The sequence below is a fragment of the Cololabis saira genome, chromosome 3 (genome assembly GCF_033807715.1).
Source record: "Cololabis saira isolate AMF1-May2022 chromosome 3, fColSai1.1, whole genome shotgun sequence".
Taxonomy (NCBI): Eukaryota; Metazoa; Chordata; class Actinopteri; order Beloniformes; family Belonidae; genus Cololabis; species Cololabis saira.
Genome location: NC_084589.1, coordinates 8,617,534 through 8,638,102, shown reverse-complemented (window position 1 = coordinate 8,638,102; position 20,569 = coordinate 8,617,534). Strand labels below are relative to the sequence as shown.

The following is a 20,569-nucleotide window of genomic DNA, read 5'->3' as shown; positions in this document are numbered from 1 at the left end:
TACTGTCTACAACGCTGCCAGTTAGCTTTCAGTCATGCTCCGTGCATTTCACTGAGCAAAGCCAGGAGTCCAGCCTGAAAGCACTGAGAATGATCCAGTAACTCATAATTCACTAAAATGTCATTCTTCTGCATTTTGGAAGTCTTTGCATTTACTTTTTCCAATAACTGAAAACTTTAGTCTCAGTTTATGGTGATTCACACCTCGACGTTGACCTTAGTGTAGCGGTAGTGCAGGGAGGCCGGGTTACGCAGCAGCAGCTTTCCTCGGTGTTCCACCGGTTGGTTGAGGAGGGTATTGACGAGACCTGCAACACTTACGAACCCCAGGGCCTCCCCACAGCCTGCAGACAGGGAGAAGTCCCCCTGGGTGACCCAGCCGAGCGTCACGCGGGAGCAGTGAGCGCTCAGACTGGGCAGAGGGTCCGGCCACAGCCCCAGCACCAGGTCCAGGGAGGATTTAGGCTCTTCTGATGTGACCGAGTCGGAGGGGAGTTCAGAGGTTGTGGCAGCCTTCTTGGAGCCTTTCTTCCTGTGTTTCATCCTGCTTTTAAAGTGGTCTCTGTGTGGGGGCTCCTGGGGGCCGCAGGCCGCCTGGTTCTTGGCGAGCAGCTTCAGGTCCTCTGCAGCCGGCACGCACAGCATGGCGTGGAGCTCCGGGCTGCCCTTGGACAGCAGCGAGAGACGCACCCATACCAGACTCATCCCGTGGGAGGAGAGGAAGGACGACGCAGCTGAACGGTCGAGAGGCGGCACCGCCCCCGAGCGGCATGACCTCTGACCTTTGGATGTCGTGGGTTTGCACCAACCGGAGAGGAGTCTCAGAGACTTCCTATTCCTGGAAAAGAGAACAAGCATTCATTTAAAAGGGGACCTATTATGAAAAACAGGTTTTTTCTTGCTTTAACATATATAAAGTGGTCTCCCCTCAGCCTGACAACTCAGAGAAGGAGGAAAGCAACCAAATTCTGCAGTGTCTGTACAGCCGCCCGGATGAGCCGTCCAGTGTGATGTGGATCTACGAGCCAATAAGATTCTGCTCCTGTCGTACGAAAATGCGATTTACATCGGTTGGCCTCCGATGCGTGAAACCACGCCCACAACTAACTCCGCCGGCTGGAGCTTCTGCCATTTTTTCGTAACGGTGTATCGCGTCATTCAGGCAGCCAATCAGCACAGAGCCTCATTATCATAGCCCCGCCCACTCAGAATCCTGCATAGATAATGAGGTTAGAGAATGGGAAGATAAAGACATGACTCAGAGGCTAAATTTATAATTTATTTAGCAAAAACAATCAAAAGCTTGTTTTTAAGACATTCAAGACCTGTTTAAAATAGGTCCCCTTTAAAAAAGGAGCTTGAGGCAGGATTTATGAAAAAAAAAAAAATGCGTATACGTTTTAAGTTTTCTAGTAATAATGTCAGATGAAGCGTTCCAAACCAAAAAGAATGATTCCTCTAGTGAAGTGTTTCTCAATCCTGGTCCTCGAGTACCACTGTCCTGCATGTTTTAGATGCTACCCTGCTTCAGCACACCGTGATAAAAGTACCTGTGTCATCAACAGAACTGTGCAGACCTTGGTGACAAGCTAATTAGGACCTTTAATTAGAATCAGGTGTGTTGGTGCAGGGAAACATCTAAAACATGCAGGACAGTGGTACTCGAGGACCAGGATTGAGAAGCACTGCTCTAGTGTATCTCTCCGTTGCCTTGAACAGGCTGTGTGCTGCAAAATGTGCTGCAATTGTGACCGGAATTTCCCGCGCTGGGCTGCGGATGTGACGTCACATGACGCTGCATGCACGTTCTCCCCGTTCTCCCGTGCCGGCTTCACTGTTGGCTGCAGTACCCCCAACGGCCGTCGTGGTGAAGGGTGGCGCTAGAGAGTCTCATTTCTCTCCTTTAAGACAGGTGGGTGATACTAAACAGGAAAACTCATTTACTACTTCAGTTACCCGGAGAGACGAGCTCCAGTGAACAGCATTTTAATTCCTGATTCTGAAAACAAATTTAGGGAGCAAATGATGGGGAAAATGTGAAAAAAAAAAAAGTCATTAACATCTGTAAAAGCTAATAAGGCAGCTCCGTGGACAGATGCAGCTCTTCCCCTCCACTACCCTGCTGATGTTTCACAGCAATTTCAGGTAGATGAACTCTGGGTATTCTCAGAGACATGATAGAGGGAGGTAGAGACATGATAAAGGGAGGTAGAGACATGATAAATGGAGGTAGAGACATGATAAAGGGAGGTAGAGAGGGAAAACCTGTGTCTGCATCTCAGCTTAAAAGATGATTTCAGCCCAAGGCCCCCACACCGGTGCTCACCCGGCTCAAGGGACCTTTAAAAGTCACCTGCATTCACGAAGTTAGAGCTGTGATTTAAAAAAGGGTGGAATATGAAATGTCTGAAGGGAAGAAAGCCGTCAGGGCGGTGTGTGTTTGTTTTCTGGATCAGACGAGAACGCGTACCTCAGCACGGTGAAGCGGCTCGGAGTCGTGGGTACGGTGGGATCCTGCAGAGACGTCATCTCCATCACGACACCCGTCTCCGTCGTGCTGCCGGTCCTCCCATCTCCTTTCCCTTCCTCTCCTCTTTCCCTTACAAGGAGCTCCCACTCCTCTGCTAGCTGTTGCCAAGGGCAACGGAAAGGAGCCAGACAGCCATGTTTAACGTAATTGGTCCTCTTGGCAGGCGGACGCCTGTGGAAAAGGTTAGAAGGTCACACCCTTGGCTAAACATCTCATCTGCATACTGAGAAAGACTCACATTATGGAAATTAAGTGAGGTCAGAGCTTTGGAGAGCGTCCACTGTCCAAACCTCTAATCTGCTGACAACCTCCCCACTTACTGAAGCTCTTATTTTAGTAAATATCCTCTTCTCCTTGCAGGTGACCGTCCAATCATACCATAACAGACCTTGAAAATGCATTATTCATTCCAATACGACTTATTATCTCCTCTGTGTTAACTGAAACATTTGCCCTTAAAGTATTTGGAGGATTTTAATATGTTAGAGAAACACATCCATCAGCAGAACAGACTTCTACATTGTGGGAATATTAAGGTTCTTGTCTAGCTGCAGGCTGACATATTAGTTACACACCAGAATAAAGTTACAAAATAATAAAAAACTTTGGCAGCACGAGATGTTCCAGCTGAGTTTGGTTATTCGGTATCTGACAGTAGTAATCATAAACAACGTTGCTGTTTCGGTTCCTCTCCGGCTCACGGTTCCCCGGCTGACCTTTTGAATTTGTCCAGGAGCTGGACCTCCTGCTCCTCCTGGAATCGAACGCCTCCAGGGCAGTCTGGGTAATCTTGGGGAAAGTGGGGAGCAGCTTTATTTTGAGAGTGTTTCAGACTCATGTTGAGGCCAGCGATGCGAACTCCTCGGTACACCTGGAGGAGGAGGAGAGGGGGGGGTGAGGCAGAGAGAAAGAAATGGATCAAAACGTGGCAGACCTGAGAGTCTGTCTTTCATTTTCAAGGAACTTGTCAACAGCTCAAATAAAATGACTCAAACACAGACACATGGAAAACATATTTGGCTGTTTTTTAGCCCTCAACGTGGTTAAATGAATCGTTGTCTTTTCCTAAAACACAGACTGAAGGCCGTTCATGAACATCGATACAAATCCAGATCTCACGCTCTTTAACAAGGTTAACATGACAGATGCAGGCATCAGTACACTTGAAACTACATATCTGGCTATTTTCATAGTTTTATAAAACTGTTAAAGGCGTTTTGACATGAGCTCTTTCATTTTTGTCAATTAATCAATATGAGAGCAGATGATATCGTCTGAGGGAGGCATCATCAGGACCAGTGTGGGGAAATTTAACCCTCGACATTCAGCAGGTCATGCCACACTTAAATGATAATTATGCACATATTTAGGTTATCTGGTGTCAACAAAAGGCTTGAGACGTAATAACACTGTTAACGTGAAGTCTAAAGAGATCAACTGAGGTGGATCACAGCTGCAACCAACAACAGGATGCATTTCTGAGAAACTGTTGTTTTACACACGACTCACTAGATTTAAGTAGCTAAAGTCCCCGAAATACAAAACAAGCCGTTGCTTTCATAAAGTCAGAGGAAAACCATCTCAAATCAAATTACTAACAAATGTCTACATGGCTCGTTTTAACTAAATACAAAATTATTTCCAGACAATATTTTCAACAATCAGGACTTTGGATTAATTGACCTCAGTTTGTCTGCAGTGAAACAGAAACCGGTCCAGTCAGTCCTCTTGGAAGAACAGAGGCAGCTGTTTCAGGGGTCTGAGACGTGGTCTCAGTCTAAATCTACCTCTCGTGTGAAAACAGTAAAAATATGGACACCCTTTTCTGCTGGATAATAACAGAGCTACATCTCAGTCCACACAGCCTCCCGTCAGCTTTTATCGTGTGATTTTAGTGCATCAAAACGCTGCTCTCTAACTGTAGCTGTGCTTCAGTTTGTCATTTTTGTTCAGACACATCTGGCCAGTAAGTGAAGAGGACGTTTTTGCTCGGTTTGAAATGACGCACGCAGGCATAATTTGACTTTTCAAACTCATCAAGTGATTTTGAGCGGAGTAAACAAACTGGGATGTGACAGCCCCCTCCATCTGTCTCAGTGTAGCCGTTTACAGCATCCCCAACTCAGCCTCAAAGTGTACAGCCACAATATCGCTGTGCTTCTGTGAATAAAACCAAACTGCTTCAAAACAAGTCAGAAATTAGGGCTGTGTGATTAATCAATTTTAAATCTAAATCGGATTTATTAATCAAGACTATGTTAAAAAAAAAAAAAAAAAGGTAAATTGGAAAATTGATTTTCCTTTTTTGCAGCTGGCTGCATTACAGACAGAGCTCGTCTAGTCATCTTTGTTTGGTCAAGAAAATTGTAAATGTTGTCACTTTACTAAACTCAAGGAGGATTTACAGTATCTTTCAATTGCACTTCATTCCCAATAGGGAAATTTGTTTGCTATTTTTCTTTAAAAATAAAGATAAAATATTTGAAACAATTTATTCCATTGTCTTTTGTAGTTTTACCAAAAAAAAAAAAAAAAAAATCGAAGTCGAAAATCGGGTTTTCAGAGAGAGGAAAAAAAAAAAAAAAAAAAAAAAAAAATCGGGATTTTATTTTTGTCCAAAATCGCCTAGCCCCATCAGAAATATACATTTTTTACAAGTAAAAAGAAGATGATAGCATGAATTCTGTGGGACAGTCCTAGCATGTACCTACCAGTGGGACCCAGAAGGCCATGCCCCAGCCTTTAGGAAGCAGCAGGTCCCATCCAGCCCCCCAGGAGCTCATCTCCGTCCCCACCTGCTTGCCCGGCTGATGGACCAGCAGGATGGGGACCCGGCCCTGCGGGGGGGTGGGCTGTAGCCGGGACCCCGGCACCAGCAGCTCCCCCCTCATACGGTTCAGCTCCTTCAAGCAGGAAAACGCCACGTCATGTGGGGGCAACATCCAGACATGAGGAAATATTATTACTGCACCACATTTCTGAGGGTAAGTAATTAAAAATGACCTGCTCGGAGATCCTGTTGTCGGTGACGTTGTCACGTACAGACTGGTCCCACAGGAAACTCTGACAGCAGCTCCCCGGCACTCCTCGCAGCATCAGCTCTCTCCTCCGCTCCTCCTCCCCCTCTGAACAAACACACATGTGTGAACCCAAACCGCATCAACGCTTAAACTAACACCAGGAGAGGACAGTTAAATTACCGGCATCATCATCACCTCTGTAGAGGATACTTTCTGTAATAACAGACTTTTTTCTAGCACAAAAGTCCCAGATATAACACGGTAAAGATGAGGTCCTCATTAGTGTTTTACACAGGGATCTAGTCATTTGAAACCTGGAGTATTTAATAATCCAGTGGTGTTTGAGTATTGCTTCAGTAAATTGCTTCTATTCATGTCATAACTGAGCTCTTTAAAAAGAGACAAGTTATTAAGATATTATCTGGATGCAAGAGTGAAATGATAGTTCTCAGAAAATATTATGATTTAATAGTCTAACAGGCTTATTAGTCAGAATATCTGAGAGGACCTGACTTTCTGAGCAAATTAGCTCCCTCTCTACATTAAACTGTTATTTTTAACTCCGTCCACAGGGAGATTTCACACTGTAGTCAGTTTGTTCCTGCAGCCGGACCCTGATCAGCAGATCAGGGAGTAATATCTATGAGAGGACACTTCTAACCATGGCGAGGCTGAGGATCGATCCACCGACCCTCTCATGGAAAAACTTTCCTGATTGCAGGATATCCATTGTAATTTTAAGTACGAGCCTTTATTCTGACACTTACTGCTGCTGATGGTTGTTACATAAACTATCTAATAAAATGCAGCTTTTCACGCCAGAAAAGGTCCAAACCGTCCACTCGTCCCAGTTTTATGTTTAATAAAACTATTTTTACTGGCATTTGTTATTCTGGGAAAGAACTAGCGTGTCCCCCCTGACAGTTTGGTACAAGAGGCTGGTGGAGGAGAGAATAGTTACGCAGATTTACACTTCAATCGCTTGTAAAGCCCGATTCACAGCACCAAAACAAATGACGAGTACGCATGCCAGTGTCCATCAATCCTTCCATCCTCTACGGCTTCATTCACTCAGGACCATGAGGGCAGATGCACACTCACCCAACCCTGTCAATAAACCTGACATGCATGTTTACGTCTAGAGAAAAGTGGCTCAGACAGAACATGGGAACAACACGCAGCTGGCCAGAACTTTCAAAACGACAACATTCTTGTGGTGAGGCAGTAATACAACTACTGCATCGCCATGCACGCTGAAATGTAACACGCTTGAGGCCTATTAGGGCAGAGTGATGGAATGATGCTCTTCTGCACCACTCTTTACAAAGGGATGTGTGAAAGCCCCAGTCCCAATCCCCCTCTACCCTACTTTACAGCACTACCCCTAAATTTTGCGCTAGGGGGAGGTAGCATATCGAGGGCTAGGGGGCATCAATCTAGCCCTTCACAGCAAGGGTTTTCAGATGCACACTAGCTGACCGAGGGCTAGAGAAATTACCCAGAATGCTTTACGTCATCATTTGCAGACTGAATCAAACGAAAAAACATGGCGGACATTTATTTTTTTGTGAATAAAATCAATATTTTGAGTTAGTTTCTGCATAAAAATGGGTTTTGATTACATTTCTAGCGAGAAATATATATATTTTACTTTCATAATATTCACTCAGTGAATGTACATAATCACTCGCTTGCTCGTTTTTTCAGATCTCGCAAGAATAAAGGCTGATTTATGGTTCCGTGTTACACCAACACAGAGCCTACGGCGTAGGTTACGCGGCGACGCGCAGTGCGTCGCCGCGTAACCTACGCCGTAGGCTCTGCGTTCGTGTAACAAGGAACCATAAATCAGCTCCCGAGCCGGCGGCTCTAGATATTCCCCGAAAACATTGGATCAAATTTCTTTGAAAATTTGGATAAACTGAGCCCAGGTTGGGGATCTTAACGGTTACTTTTAAGCCTGAAATTAAATAAATAAATATAAATAAAATAAATATTAAAACTTAATAAAGTGGCATATTAACAGCGCTACAGCTGAAATTAAAACAGCTTTTAACTCTGGGCTTCCTGATATGGTGTGACGTTTGTGCAAACGTAACTACGCAGTCGCTTACGTACCCGAACGTAAACCACGCAGTGACGTAGCAAGTGGTGTCCCAATCCCTAGGGAACATTACAAGGGCCCTACTTATTTTTAGGGCTAGTGGTAGAAAGTAGGGGGTGTATTGGGATTGGCCCTAAATGTCTTCATTGTTGGACTTGACCACATTTTTCTTGGCCTGGTGTTTTTATAAACCAGATGAGGTGGGTACATCAGGATTGATGGTAAATAAGGAAAAGAGAGAAGACGGACTTCAGCTTTCCCGTATTTGCCCTCAACCAGCAGACGAGCTGCTGTTGGTCACCGAGGATGTTTGGAGTACAGGGTCCTGCCAGGATTCGAACCTGGAACATCTGCATGGCAAGGCAGAGGCCCCCTGGAGCACAGAACCAGAGACGTACTCGCTAAAACATCCCCGGGACCAGAGCCAGCACACTGGTTCTGTTATCAGCTGCTGTTTATGTGTTTGCATGAACGCGGGGATAATCAGTGCAGAGTACGTCACACCAGCTCCCCCTTCGTCCCAACTTTCAAGAAGGTCAGGTTTTACCTTGGGCCTGGTCTACACAGGGCAAAGCTTTAACCACCTTCGTTGGTAAAGACAGTCTGGGGTCGTCCACGGTCAGGCCCAGCACTATGCCTGCAGGAAGCTCTCCGGTGGAATAAATGCCTGAACAAAAGGACACAAACAAGCGTAAAGGGGCAGTCATGCTGGCAACACAAGAGTAGGCCTGTGTTGTTTTTTTTCTTCTTTTATTTATTTATGTATTTTTTTTTTTCATCATTACAACTTTTGGTTATTTTTTTGTTTATCCCCAAAAAAGGAATGTTTTGTTGGACACCAGAATAACTGGTGCCATGTTTTTGCCTTTAAATATGTTTAAAGGTATGAAAAACATTAAAGTGTTATAATTGCATAAATTGTCTATATTTCATTACTTTATATACTGTCTTGGGGTTACATTTGAAAAAAATGCTAAAAACCAAATGCTCAAAAATTTAAAACCAAAATAGACCGAAAATGGAACAAATAAAAAATGGAATGTGGGAAAAAATAAAACTGATTTAATCCGTCTCCGTTTCCTCCCTGGATCTGTTTAATAATTATGGCCCACGATGTTTCTGAAAGCAGTTCTATCAGCATTCTGGGAGCTGATTGGTCCTTACAGCATCATTAGGTGCAATACTTGCTGTTGAATCTCAATATCATACTAGTATTAATATGTTGCAGAACTACAGTCATATCATTCATGAAACAGCTCAAAAAACAGTTTTAATAACACTAACCCAAATCAATATCGGAATCGAATCAAATCAAATCTTGATAATCGATTCTGAATCGATTCTTGACATTTGAGTCGATCCCCAGCCCTACACAAGAGTTAAAAAGATAAGACAGGAGACGCACCTTTGAGCAAGTTAAAGATTTCTGCTTGTTGTTTGTGCAGATCCATCTTGGTCTCATCTTTGCAGTGTTCGGGCCACCAGAGCGGGGATGGCTGGGACTTGTTCACATCCTTAAAAAGGAAACAAAGAAAAATATATCCTTCCAGTTATTGAGTGAGTGAAATGCAGTTTTTAAAACGCTGCCTCAGGCTCAAAACCCCTAAGTGCTTACATCCCAGTCTGTAGCTGCTTCCAGAGTCTCTGCCAGCACGGAGTGGGACTGTGGTCCGATCAGGCGGTAGCGGACGATCTCCATAGTCAGGTCACTGCAGCAGAAAGATAAATGAGAGAAATAGAACAATTACTACCATCATTTGCAGGAAACATTACCAATTTAGAAATGATTACTGAGCTTGCATCCATGTCAAACTTTACTGACTTTATAACTATTCCAGTTGAGTTGGACCTCCAGGTAACCGGGGTGCCAGGTAACCTGGTTCCATCTCCCAGGATCTTCTTTGCAGGAGGTCCGCCGGCTTCCTTACAGCTCCGTTTCCTCTTGTTTCTAGGTGCCAATTTGGCTTCATGTTTGTTTTCGGGCTTCTCCTCCGGCTGTAATGTGGGATTTTCACCTGCAGCTGTGACCACTGGTGCAACTGGGGGCGCAACCGCCTCGGAGCACTGGCACACGCTTTGTAACTCCGGGAGCAGATCCTGAAGAGAGGGCCAAGCATCTGGAATTACAGACTTCTAATGATCACATCTGCTTAACGTATCAAAGCACCCAGTCTTACCTGCTTAAGAGTAGGGTGGGCCCAGATCCACAGCTGCCTGAGACTGGATCCCTGCGCTCGGGGTCTCCAGAGGAACGTGACGGGGCCCAGTGGTTGGGAGGGGTACCGTCCTGCTCGGTACACGACAACGCTGCCCTGCCTGCAGCCGGACAGACACACGGCTGCAGCAAAGGAAGGTCCTAAACAAAATAAAATAAACAAAATCCACAAATGAAGCAAATCTTAGACAACCAGAGCTGAGAAGAACAAGTAGAGTGTTTTTGAAGAAAAAAAAAACAACGTATTTGCTAGGCCTGTGTTGGGGAGGAAAAAAAAACCAAAAAAAAAAAAAAAAAACGATTTCCCAATTCTAAATCGATTCTCATATTAATTCCTAAAAATCGATTCATATGTCTAAAGATCGAGAGATCGATTTTTTTGGGGGGGGGGATTTTTTTTTTAATTTATTTATGTATTATTTTTTTTCATCATTACATTACAACGTTATTTTTTTGTTTATTCCCCAAAAAAGGAATGTTTTGTTGGACACGAGAATAACTGGTGCCATGTTTTTGCCTTTAAATATGTTTAAAGGTATGAAAACATTAAAGTGTTCAGTTATAATTGCATAAATTGTCTATATTTCATTACTTTATATACTGTCTTGGAGTTACATTTGCAAAAAACGCTAGAAACCAAATTCTCAAAAATGAAAAACCAAAATAGACCGAAAATGGAACAAATAAAAAACCGAATGTGGGAAAAAATAAAACTGATTTCATGCGTCTCTGTTTCCTCCCTGGATCTGTTTGGTAATTCTGACCCACGATGTTTCTGAAAGCAGTTCTATCAGCATTCTGGGAGCTGATTGGTCCTTACAGCATCATTAGCTGCAATACTTGCTGTTGAATCTCAATATAGTACTAGTAGTAATATTTTGCAGAGCTACAGTTATATAATTCATGCAACAGCTTAAAAAACTGTTTTAATAACACTAACCCAAATCAATATCGGAATCAAATCGAATCTTAATAGATTCTGAATCTTAAGAATCTGAATCAAATCGATTGACATTTGAACCGATCCCCAGCCCTAGTATTTGCACTCACCTGCCTCCTTGCTGGTGATTTGCGCCAGCGCGGCCAGCAGCTCGTCCTCCTCTCCCAGCAGCTCTATGCAGCAGAGGTAAGACAGGTCCTGAGGACCCAACAGTCAGGATCATCGTCTAAGCAGCAACATTCCCTCACGTTCAGTAAACAAAACACACCTTATCTCCGTGTGGTTACCTGCAGCAGGGCGTGGCTGCTCATGGCTCTGTAGCAGGGCCTGTAGCACTTGTATGTGGGCCTCTCCCCGAGACAGTAACCCCACTTCTTAACCATGTGGAAGCGCTTGGCGTGCCAGATGTGCGTCTCCAGCCAGATGTTCTTCCGCTGGCGACGGTTAAACTCCAGCAGCAGGTTCCCGTGGCGCCGGCGAGCCTTGCGGCTCTTGTTCTTTGCTGGTTGTTTCTTCTGCGGGCCGGTCTGGAGGGTCCTCTCCCGCTGGGGGAGCAGATAAAGGCTGTCAGTGAGCATCTTGAGCATCTTTGCTTCAGTCAGAGAAGCAGAGCCGTTGCGTGGTGCAAGAACGTGTCAAATGAGACATTAACATGTTGAATGTAAATCTTGTTTTGGAGTTACCAGTCTGTTGGCCATGTCTCTCAGTCTGCAGGGGAGCCGCTTGGTGTTGTGGCTCATAGCCCGTCTCCTCATGTGTTTGGGTAGAGCTGTATTCAGATGGCTGCTTGCCGTTGTCTTGGTTACGGCTTTCAACATGGCTTTCACCTCCGCAGCCCTGGCCTTGGCAAAAGCTACAGCTGGGTACGGAGGAGAGAGTTGGACAGACTGAACTTTAAACACTGTTGATATCGAGTCGATGCAGCATTTTAAGCAACATCTCAATTGGTTTCTTCCATCCTGTAACTCTACATCTTCAACTGAACTCTTGCGTTTACTTGAAGAACGTCAGAGAAAGTGGTTGACAGCAGTGACTAAAAGGCTACATTTCTGTTACGGTCATGCCGGGCGTCCACATCACTCCACTGAAGTCTACCCTCAAGAACAGAAGCGTGTTGATGACCAACTTTGATCAACTTTTTCAGTTTAATGTAGATGGAAAAACTGTCAGTGTTTGGAAACAATGACTTTGTTGCACCAACTGGCGTCATGATTTGCTGTTCAGGGTCACCACAAGGCGAGCAGGATGGATGCATACGTTTACCACACAAAGCTGAGATGCTACCGCAGTGCAACAATAGCACGGAACAATGTCCACATAAGGGAAGATTAAAAATGATTTGACTGAGCACCTCAGTTCAGTTTGCAGGAGTAAGACGGTGTATTTACCAGTGATCTGCTTGGGCATCTCTCTTGCATAACCGCCACCATCGTTGTGATGTCCACGCACCCATCCACCCCTGTGAGGGGGTTTGTTCAGCCTCTCTGAGAAAAGACCCCAAAAAAAAGAAGTCATTAGGCAGGGCAAGTTTATTTATATAGCACAATTCAACACAAGGTGATTCAAGGTGCTTTACATCGACATTAAAAGCAGCAAGACATAATTGTACAGTAAATACAATTATGAGAAGAGGTAAAATAATAAATAAAATGATAAGAAAAGAATAAAAAGCACAAGTTGTTAAAAATAAGGGCAGTAGAATACAGCAGGTAAGTTTAATTTAAGAGTACGCTTCAGTAAACGGTAATGTTTTTAGGCCTGATTTAAAGGATCTACAGTTGGAGCAGACCTCAGGTCTACAGGAAGTTTGTTCCACCGGTGAGGAGCAGAATAACTGAACGCTGCTGAACCTTGCTTGTTCTGGTTCTGGAACCACAACAAACCAGATCCAGATGAACCTCAGGGGTCTGGGAGCTTCATAGGAACTAACAGATCCAGCATGGATTTTGGTCCAAGACCATTCAAGTCTTTGTAGACCAGCAGTAAGATTTTAAACTCTATCCTTTGACTCACTGGAAGCCAGTGTAGTGATTTCATGACCGGTGTAATATGGTCCAGTTTCCTGGTGTTTGTAAGGACTCTGGCGGCTCGTTCTGGATCAGCTGCAACTGCCTGATAGATTTCTTGTTCATGTGATGTTGCATTTCCTGCTCACTAGTGTTTAACCTAATTTGCCAAAAGGTATCAAACACACAGTAACCCCATGTCTGAAAACTGTTTAGATCAAGTTCTACATACTTTGGACCCTAATATGGAAAATTAAAGGGAAAAAGTGATCTAGAAGCTGACTGGGACTCGTGCTGTAGTGATGTAACCCCCCCAACTAGACTGTGATCAGCTGCAGGGCCTGTGATGGGGGTCTGCAGGGTACTGGGGGGGTGAGCATGGTACCGGGGGTCTGCAGGGTACCGGGGGTCTGCAGGGTACCGGGGGTCTGCAGGGTACCGGGGGTCTGCAGGGTACCGGGGGTCTGCAGGGCCTGTGATGGGTCTGCATGGTACCGGGGGGGTGCATGGTGCAGGTTACCTGGGTGTGCTGAGGATCCTCCGTTCCGGGAGCTGCCCCCCTCGTTGACAGGAGCTCCATACTGAACACTGGCCGGCTGGTGCTTCAACTTCTTCTCCCGCATTTTGACTTTTGCCGCAGACATGTTCTGCAGGAGACACACACAGAGGAGACAGAGGAGACAGAGAAAGAGGAGACAGAGGAGACAGGCTCAGAAAAACTGCAGCATGAGTGAGCGTTAGCCTGCTGAGCCACGCTGCCCTACATACACAATACTTAACAACCAAACACAGATTGATGCCCACACCGTAGGTAAATGGGTTTAATTTATAACATAGTTACCTCTATCTCGCCCAGGACGCGTAGGTTACTCAGATACTTTGATCCTCAGGCTTCACGGTTTCAGTCAGAAACATGTGAGTCCCTTGTGCTGGTCGGTGTTTGCTTCCGGGTTTATACGCTGTTTAAAGTGTGTTGTATCCGCGCAACAGGAAATAAAATATCACACTCTGGACACATTTTTTCCTATAATAACCTATTTTAAGTATTTTTATTTTTGTAAAAATGAGCATACAATGTTTATGTACATTCTACTCGTATTGAGACCCTAACCATAGCAGGGCGAGTCTGAGTTGCGCGTCTATCCCGTCGTTTACGGTAAACCCGTCCCCGTGTCATCTGCTCGCCCTGCAGCTCTCTGCTTTCTGCACTCACTCATTCTCTTATTTTCTCTCGTGAATTTGTACAAATCTGAGTAAAATGGCAACACTCGTCAGGAGAATTGTCAGCACAACTAAAGCTCCTGGTGCTATCGGCCCTTACAGGTGAGAAAGGTTTGGATGAATCGATGATAAACTTCAGAGCTGACGCAGCAGCTGCTCAGGCAGCGTGTCTAAGTTGCTCACACTGTAGCTGGCAATCTAACCAATGTTTAGTTTGTAACGTTTCTAATCATGCATGTTATAAATACAGTCTTAGAAACACAACTAGAATAGTTTTGTCTATCTCAGGACCGAACTGCACGATTTTGGATTGTGCACGTTTTTGGATTTTGCACTTTACTCTGTGACTGCAGATGAATTATTAACAACAGCAGCTCATTATTGTGCTGGAAGGTCTAAGTGTGCAGAACAGTTGTAAAGCGATCTTAAAATATAAATACAACCACACATGAACCAAATCAAAATGTTTCACTGTTTCATTATTTATTTTAGCAAAATTAAAACGAAATACAGCAACAGTTAAATGTCTGTGGCAAAATACAGCAAGTTATTGATCCATGGGTTGGTAAACTGGGGGAACATCTTTTCCAACATAATTGAAATGAGAATGTTCTGCTGTCTCTCACATCATGATGGAAACCATGTGGACACTCTTCTTTCCAACTCAGTTCACTGAGTTTTGCAGACTTTAGTTTAAGAACAGCTCTCTCAAGGTCACGAGAAGAATTTATTTTGAATTCTGTACTTTGACTTTGACCATTGCAATACTTTGTTTCTTTTGTTTGTTTGTTTTTCAGGAAAAAAAACAAGAGAGGAGACCGCAAACTTTTGCTCCCTAGTGCAGATTTATTTAGCACATCAATGATGTGCTAAATAAATCTGCACTAGGGAGCATAAGTGTGTGGTCTCCTCTCTTGTTGTTTCCTGGATCTCTGCTTTGAGACCAGCACCTGTTGAGCTATTGGATGTGCGCGACCTAGTTTACCCTTTGTTTGTTTTTCAGCCATTCTGTGATAGATTTCGACAATCTTGGGATCCTTGTCCTCTTGCGTGGCTCAGTTTCAGCCGAGCTTTAGACCAGCTGTGCTGGACACATGGCCTCACATTAGACTCCAGATCATGTTGTTATACAGAGGCGTTCACGATCACTACAGGCTACAGGCCTTGGACAACTGCAAGCTGTCCAGGGCCTGTAGATGTGAATGAAGTGCAAATCACCCACCGTTCCCCAACGACGCTTGACAGTTCTGCCTGACAAATGTTGACCTGTGCTTTATGGCAGACATCTCCACTTTAGTCTCAAGTGTCTTTGTTCAGAGGCAGCTGTTAAACCTGAGCCAGGCTCAGATAACATGATAACCGGGACCTGCAAGAGTGTGAAACGGAGCTTTGGCCCATTTTTTCAATGATTTTTTTTTTTTATTTATTTATTGATTCATTCCAGACATGTCAAAACCTTTGTACAGAGCATAACAACGTTAACACTAGTATGAATATACATATCTATATATACACATACCGGTACACACATTTTGAACATATAGAATCCCTAGTAAATAAGTTTATATAAATAAGTGAATCTATTTTTTTTTTCAACTTTTTCTATTGGGTTTTGCAGATGTATACAATTATATTAAAACATTTACAGAGTTAAGCATACATTTTTCATAAGTGAATCTATTTTAACCAAATTTACACTAAATAAAAACATCTATACTCAATGTGCATACACCTATCCATACATACATACACACATGCAAACGCATAACAATACACATAACACATAAATCCTGTTTAACTTGTCTGAAAAATCCTACCCCCTTCTCCGATATTCCAATAATTACACTTTATATCCACCCAGTTTTCTGAGTCTTATGATAATATTGATCAAAAACAGTATGATACTTATATGTATATATGTGCATGTATGTATAGTATGTGTATGTATATATATATATATATATATATATATATATATACACACACACACACACACACATATTAGGGCTGCGCGATATGGACCAAAAGTCATATCTCGATATTTTCTAGCTGAATGGCGATACTCGATATATATCGATATTTTTTCTGTCAAGCATTATAGCATAGCATCTCTGTTAGCTTCATTTTTTTCTGAGGCAACCCCTTAAAAAAACTGTCAGTTTTAACAAAGCCTTGTGCCAAATGTCACACAGGTTCCTTTATTAACAGAGGTCTGCACAATATCAAAATGTATAAAACAAATGAAATAAAAATAAACTGCCTGCATATATAGAATAAAAATGCTTCTTGAATAAAATACAATGTAGACAGTAACAGGCAAACTTTTCCACTGAGGTTGACAGTTGTGCAAATAACAAAACATTTGTGCAAATCTCAAATAAAACATTCAAGTCAATTTGTTACAAAATAAGCTATATCAAAATCCTACAAAAAAAAATCGATAAACACGATATTGTCTCGTACCATATCGCATTTGAAAATATATCGATATATATTAAAATCTCGATATATCGCCCAGCCCTAATACATATATGTGTATATTTCAGTAACTATAAAAATGTCTGGATTTACTTAGTTTTCTGCAGCAGCTTAATACACAGAAAAGTATGACCAGACTGAACTGATATGAGCTAGAAACAAGGCTTGAAGGGGTTATTTGTGACGTTCTGGTGTGTGCGTCTCTCAGCCAGGCGGTGGTGGTGGACCGGACCATGTACGTGTCAGGACAGCTGGGGATGGATCCTGCCACAGGACAGCTGGTGGACGGTGGCGTTCAAGCCCAGACCAGACAGGTGGCCACTCATCACTCATCACATGAATGAACCTGTCACACACACTTTGTAACATTATGGTGAAATCTCTGCATGCTTTGGTTCATATACAACGACTCAGATATGTCCTATAAGGAAGACAACACTCACTAGCTGTCAGATTTACCAGCCGGGATGTAAAACATTAGACAAAGTAATACTAGAGCATTTTTAGCGTATTCTCACCTTGATCATCTCACCTCTGAGGCAGCAAAGCCATGATGAAGCTGCATGACTGAACTCTGGTCTGGACCTGCAACAAACTATCATACAAAATGAAATGGCAAGGTCCGGTTTTCTTTGGGAGTTTTAGTGTTTCGTACCCATATTTTCAAGCCACAGAGTTAATGCATGACTGATCTCACACATACAGGACTGTCTCAGAAAATTAGAATATGCTGATAAAGTCCTTTATTTTCTGTAATGCAAAAATGTCATACATTCTGGATTAATTACAAATCAACTGAAATATTGCAAGCCTTTTATTATTTTAATATTGCTGATTATGGCTTACAGCTTAAGAAAACTCAAATATCCTATCTCAAAAAATTAGAATATTCTGGGAATCTTAATCTTAAACTGTAAGCCATAATCAGCAATATTACAATAATAAAAGGCTTGCAATATTTCAGTTGATTTGTAATGAATCCAGAATGTATGACATTTTTGTTTTTTTAATTGCATCACAGAAAATAAAGAACTTTATCACAATATTCAAATTTTCTGAGACAGTCCAGTATCTTAGTCTGTACGATCAATTAGAGTGCCAACATTTGTACCTGTATGTATTTGGGTGAGGAAGCAGAGCAGGCGTGTGATTGTGTGTATGAAAGGAAAAAAAAACACTCATTCAAAATAGGTGAAAATCTCTGTAGACTATGGATGTGTGTGAAGGGATGACTGTGGCTTGGAGTGTAAAGTACTTTTTGAGTGCTCAATAAGACTAATAAAGTGTTAAAATGATGATAATTATTTTCTCAGGCTCTTGTTAATATGGGTGAAATACTTAAAGCTGCTGAGGCCGGTTACCAGAATGGTGAGAAAAACCTCATTCAGAAGTTGTTTTTATTATTTTATTTATGTAGACAAATTTGTTGAGCAACATTCATGTATTCTGCTTTATTCCCTGCAGTTGTCAAAACCACAGTGCTCCTCGCTGACATGAATGACTTCACCAGTGTCAATGATGTCTACAAGCAGTGTGAGTAGCGTCTCAATCGTAAATCAGCAGAGTCCAGACTCATTTCCAGCTCGTAATACAAAGTTAGCCACTAGATGTCAGCACAGGCTGGACAACCGGCCCGCTTTCCAAAGAGATGACGTGTCATGACTGCTCACGCATGCATGCACCTTTTCATTTGCATGGGATGGTATGTTCTCAGAACCTGCACGGATCTGTCTTTTGTACATATCTCACTTGTTACTCAGTTAACTTTCTTTACTCTTTATGCATCTGTGCTTTCACTGTGATTGTGTTTGTATGAATTCATCAGCCAAAGATGCTCCGTTTGTATCAGCTACATTCTTGGGATAAACTTTATCTCTGAATTTGTCATCAGATATATCTGATATGGCAAGACGACGTGTGACACGAGCATTCAGAAACACAGTGACAAAAGACATTTGCTGAGTTACTCGGTAGAGTGAAATCTGAGCGGCCTCTGCCAATGAATGAAGCTTTATCTAAAGGCTAGGCGATGTAGCACACCTGCGCTCCACAGGTGAACATAAAACCCCCATTAATCTAATTGTCACTCAAGTGCTGTTGACATTTCTAATAATCATTAAATCCATTAATGCTCCTGGAGAGAGGGAGGGAAGGTGAAAGGGGGGAAAAAAGGGAAAAGATGCCACTTCTCCCGATGTTCAGCAGGATTCTTTAGAATAATTATGAATAAAAATGAGCTACCATTTAATATACACCCATATATGTCAGGATATCTTCCACCATGGGCGGATTTGTAGATATAAAAGATAGATAAACAAAAATCCACATGCAGGCAATGTCCTCACCGCCTCATTCCTATTCATTGATTCATGCTGATTAGACTTTTGCCGTCAGGGAAGATGAGTGTCACGATGTCGGTATACAAGACTCCCCGCAGTTTATCAGTCGGTAAAGGTGGCGATGCTGCAAGTTAACCACTTACACAAGGAAAGATCAGACGTGTCTATCAAGCAGCATCCTATAATAGGAGCATTTCATGTTCCGCCGTCGGCTCTTTCACTGTCCAGTCATGTTAGTTTGAATGTTTGGATTCATAAATCAGTGTTTTTGTGACAAATTAAGTCACGAGATTGCATAAAAACAAAGAAACTGTAGAATATTTGACTTTTTAGACTTGTTTCAAATGTATAACCAGTAAATTGTAAACCTGATGTTTTAAATTCAAAAGCCTACATGTAGTAAAAAGCTTTCCCAGCTGGATGTTTGATTAGATAACAGCTTCTTTTGCAGTTGAAGATTTTAGTAGGAAACACAAACAGTATTTCTCATTCATTTAGCACATTCGTCACTATCCAGATCTCTGCTCTTATTTTTTTTTTTTGTGATTTTAATGAATGATGGGAAAAAAAAAGTTATATAAGAGTTGATCATAAAGTTCTTGTTCTTGAACTTTAAAAATTCAAATCATACAGGAAAAACTCAGTTAAACCAGTGTCTGATTTTTAGTTGAGGTTGCCAGGTTGTCACATAAAACTAATGCACAAATGTCTAATAACTGTGACTGTGGGAGACCAGTGAGTCCCAGCCCCCGTAGTCCTGGTCCTGGATGAATGGGAGGGTTGTGTGAGGAAGCACGTCCAGAGTGAAACCTGTGCCAGGTCACTATGATCCACTGTGTGACCCGCACGGAGAAAAGCTGGACAGAAATGAAACATGTTTGTGCACGTGACCTAACCGGGCTGCTATTTCTCTCTCTGCAGTTTTCAGCACCAACTTCCCCGCCAGAGCTGCTTACCAGGTTGCTGCTCTTCCCAAAGTGAGTGCTCGAAGAAACCTTCTGCTTTTTTCGACTGTTTCTCAAATGATTTTTGTCCAAAATGAAAACCTTTATGTGCTGTGTGTCTCCAGGGTGGACTGGTGGAGATCGAAGCGGTTGCAGTCTTGGGCCCTCTGACTGATGCGTCTTAACCACATTCATCAAACAATAAAAGCAGCAGAGTCACAGAGTTTAGTTGTATTGTCTTGTTTTGGTATAAGGCCAAGGTGTTGTCAGTCAGCAGCTCAGCGGAAAGATGAGCACTGGTCAGGACCAGAGCACTTTCACCTCTCATTAACATTGATGACCTCTGCTTGGAGACGTGGCTGCATGTGCAACTGCTGCCGCTCACGTTTCACTCGCACTTGCTGTTAAATACCCAGCCTTATTAGGTGGCTTAAATTACACTTTCAGATCCTGCCGTCAGCTGCACCCTCTCACCTTACTGATGAATGCTTATAGAAACATGCATTCAGAAACACAGTGATTGCACCAAAATTACATTCTCAGTATTTACCTTAAAGCAGCGCAATGTAACTTTCAGCTTTTCTGAGTTTGGCGGCTCCTTTGGACAAAAGCGGTAGTGCTTTACCAGAAAGAACACTACGTTTCCCATGAGCACCAGGGCGTACTGCCGGAAAGATCCTGTCCCGTCGCATGCATTTGTTTTGATAGTGAATGAAGACGGGACGGACTTTTCTGTTTCACCAAGTGAACAGACGGAACGCAAAAAAAAGATG

At 42.9% G+C, this 20,569-nt stretch overlaps 2 protein-coding genes across 2 annotated transcripts; one reads left to right on the top strand and one right to left on the bottom strand.

Annotated features, from left to right (window-relative positions):
* Positions 1-174: 174 nt before the first annotated feature.
* pop1 (POP1 homolog, ribonuclease P/MRP subunit) lies at positions 175-13,464 on the bottom strand. Its single transcript, XM_061715775.1, has 15 exons — positions 13,335-13,464; positions 12,197-12,292; positions 11,492-11,667; positions 11,096-11,353; positions 10,919-11,006; positions 9,831-10,009; positions 9,476-9,750; positions 9,269-9,362; positions 9,059-9,167; positions 8,201-8,320; positions 5,533-5,654; positions 5,241-5,432; positions 3,246-3,400; positions 2,470-2,700; positions 175-837 (listed from the first exon to the last, which is right to left on the bottom strand). The coding sequence occupies exons 1-15, from the start codon at positions 13,456-13,458 to the stop codon at positions 198-200; spliced, it is 2,859 nt and encodes a 952-aa protein (XP_061571759.1). The 5' UTR covers positions 13,459-13,464; the 3' UTR covers positions 175-197.
* Positions 13,465-14,017: 553 nt separating this feature from the next.
* LOC133440860 (2-iminobutanoate/2-iminopropanoate deaminase-like) lies at positions 14,018-20,020 on the top strand. Its single transcript, XM_061718188.1, has 6 exons — positions 14,018-14,137; positions 16,722-16,827; positions 17,827-17,881; positions 17,978-18,046; positions 19,774-19,829; positions 19,922-20,020. Exons 1-6 carry the CDS (start codon positions 14,073-14,075, stop codon positions 19,979-19,981), a joined length of 411 nt encoding a protein of 136 aa, XP_061574172.1. The 5' UTR covers positions 14,018-14,072; the 3' UTR covers positions 19,982-20,020.
* Positions 20,021-20,569: the final 549 nt, after the last annotated feature.

Bases quoted from the DNA above. Each gene is read 5' to 3' on its own strand.
- LOC133440860 (XM_061718188.1), top strand. From the start codon at position 14,073: ATGGCAACACTCGTCAGGAGAATTGTCAGCACAACTAAAGCTCCTGGT. The intron at 14,138-16,721 runs GTGAGAAAGGTT...TGCGTCTCTCAG, and splicing joins GGTGCTATCGGCCCTTACAG to CCAGGCGGTGGTGGTGGACC. The intron at 17,882-17,977 runs GTGAGAAAAACC...TATTCCCTGCAG, and splicing joins TGAGGCCGGTTACCAGAATG to TTGTCAAAACCACAGTGCTC.
- pop1 (XM_061715775.1), bottom strand. From the start codon at position 13,458: ATGTCTGCGGCAAAAGTCAAAATGCGGGAGAAGAAGTTGAAGCACCAG. The intron at 11,668-12,196 runs GTAAATACACCG...CTCCGTACCCAG, and splicing joins GATGCCCAAGCAGATCACTG to CTGTAGCTTTTGCCAAGGCC. The intron at 11,007-11,095 runs GTAACCACACGG...TTGGGTCCTCAG, and splicing joins GCAGCCACGCCCTGCTGCAG to GACCTGTCTTACCTCTGCTG.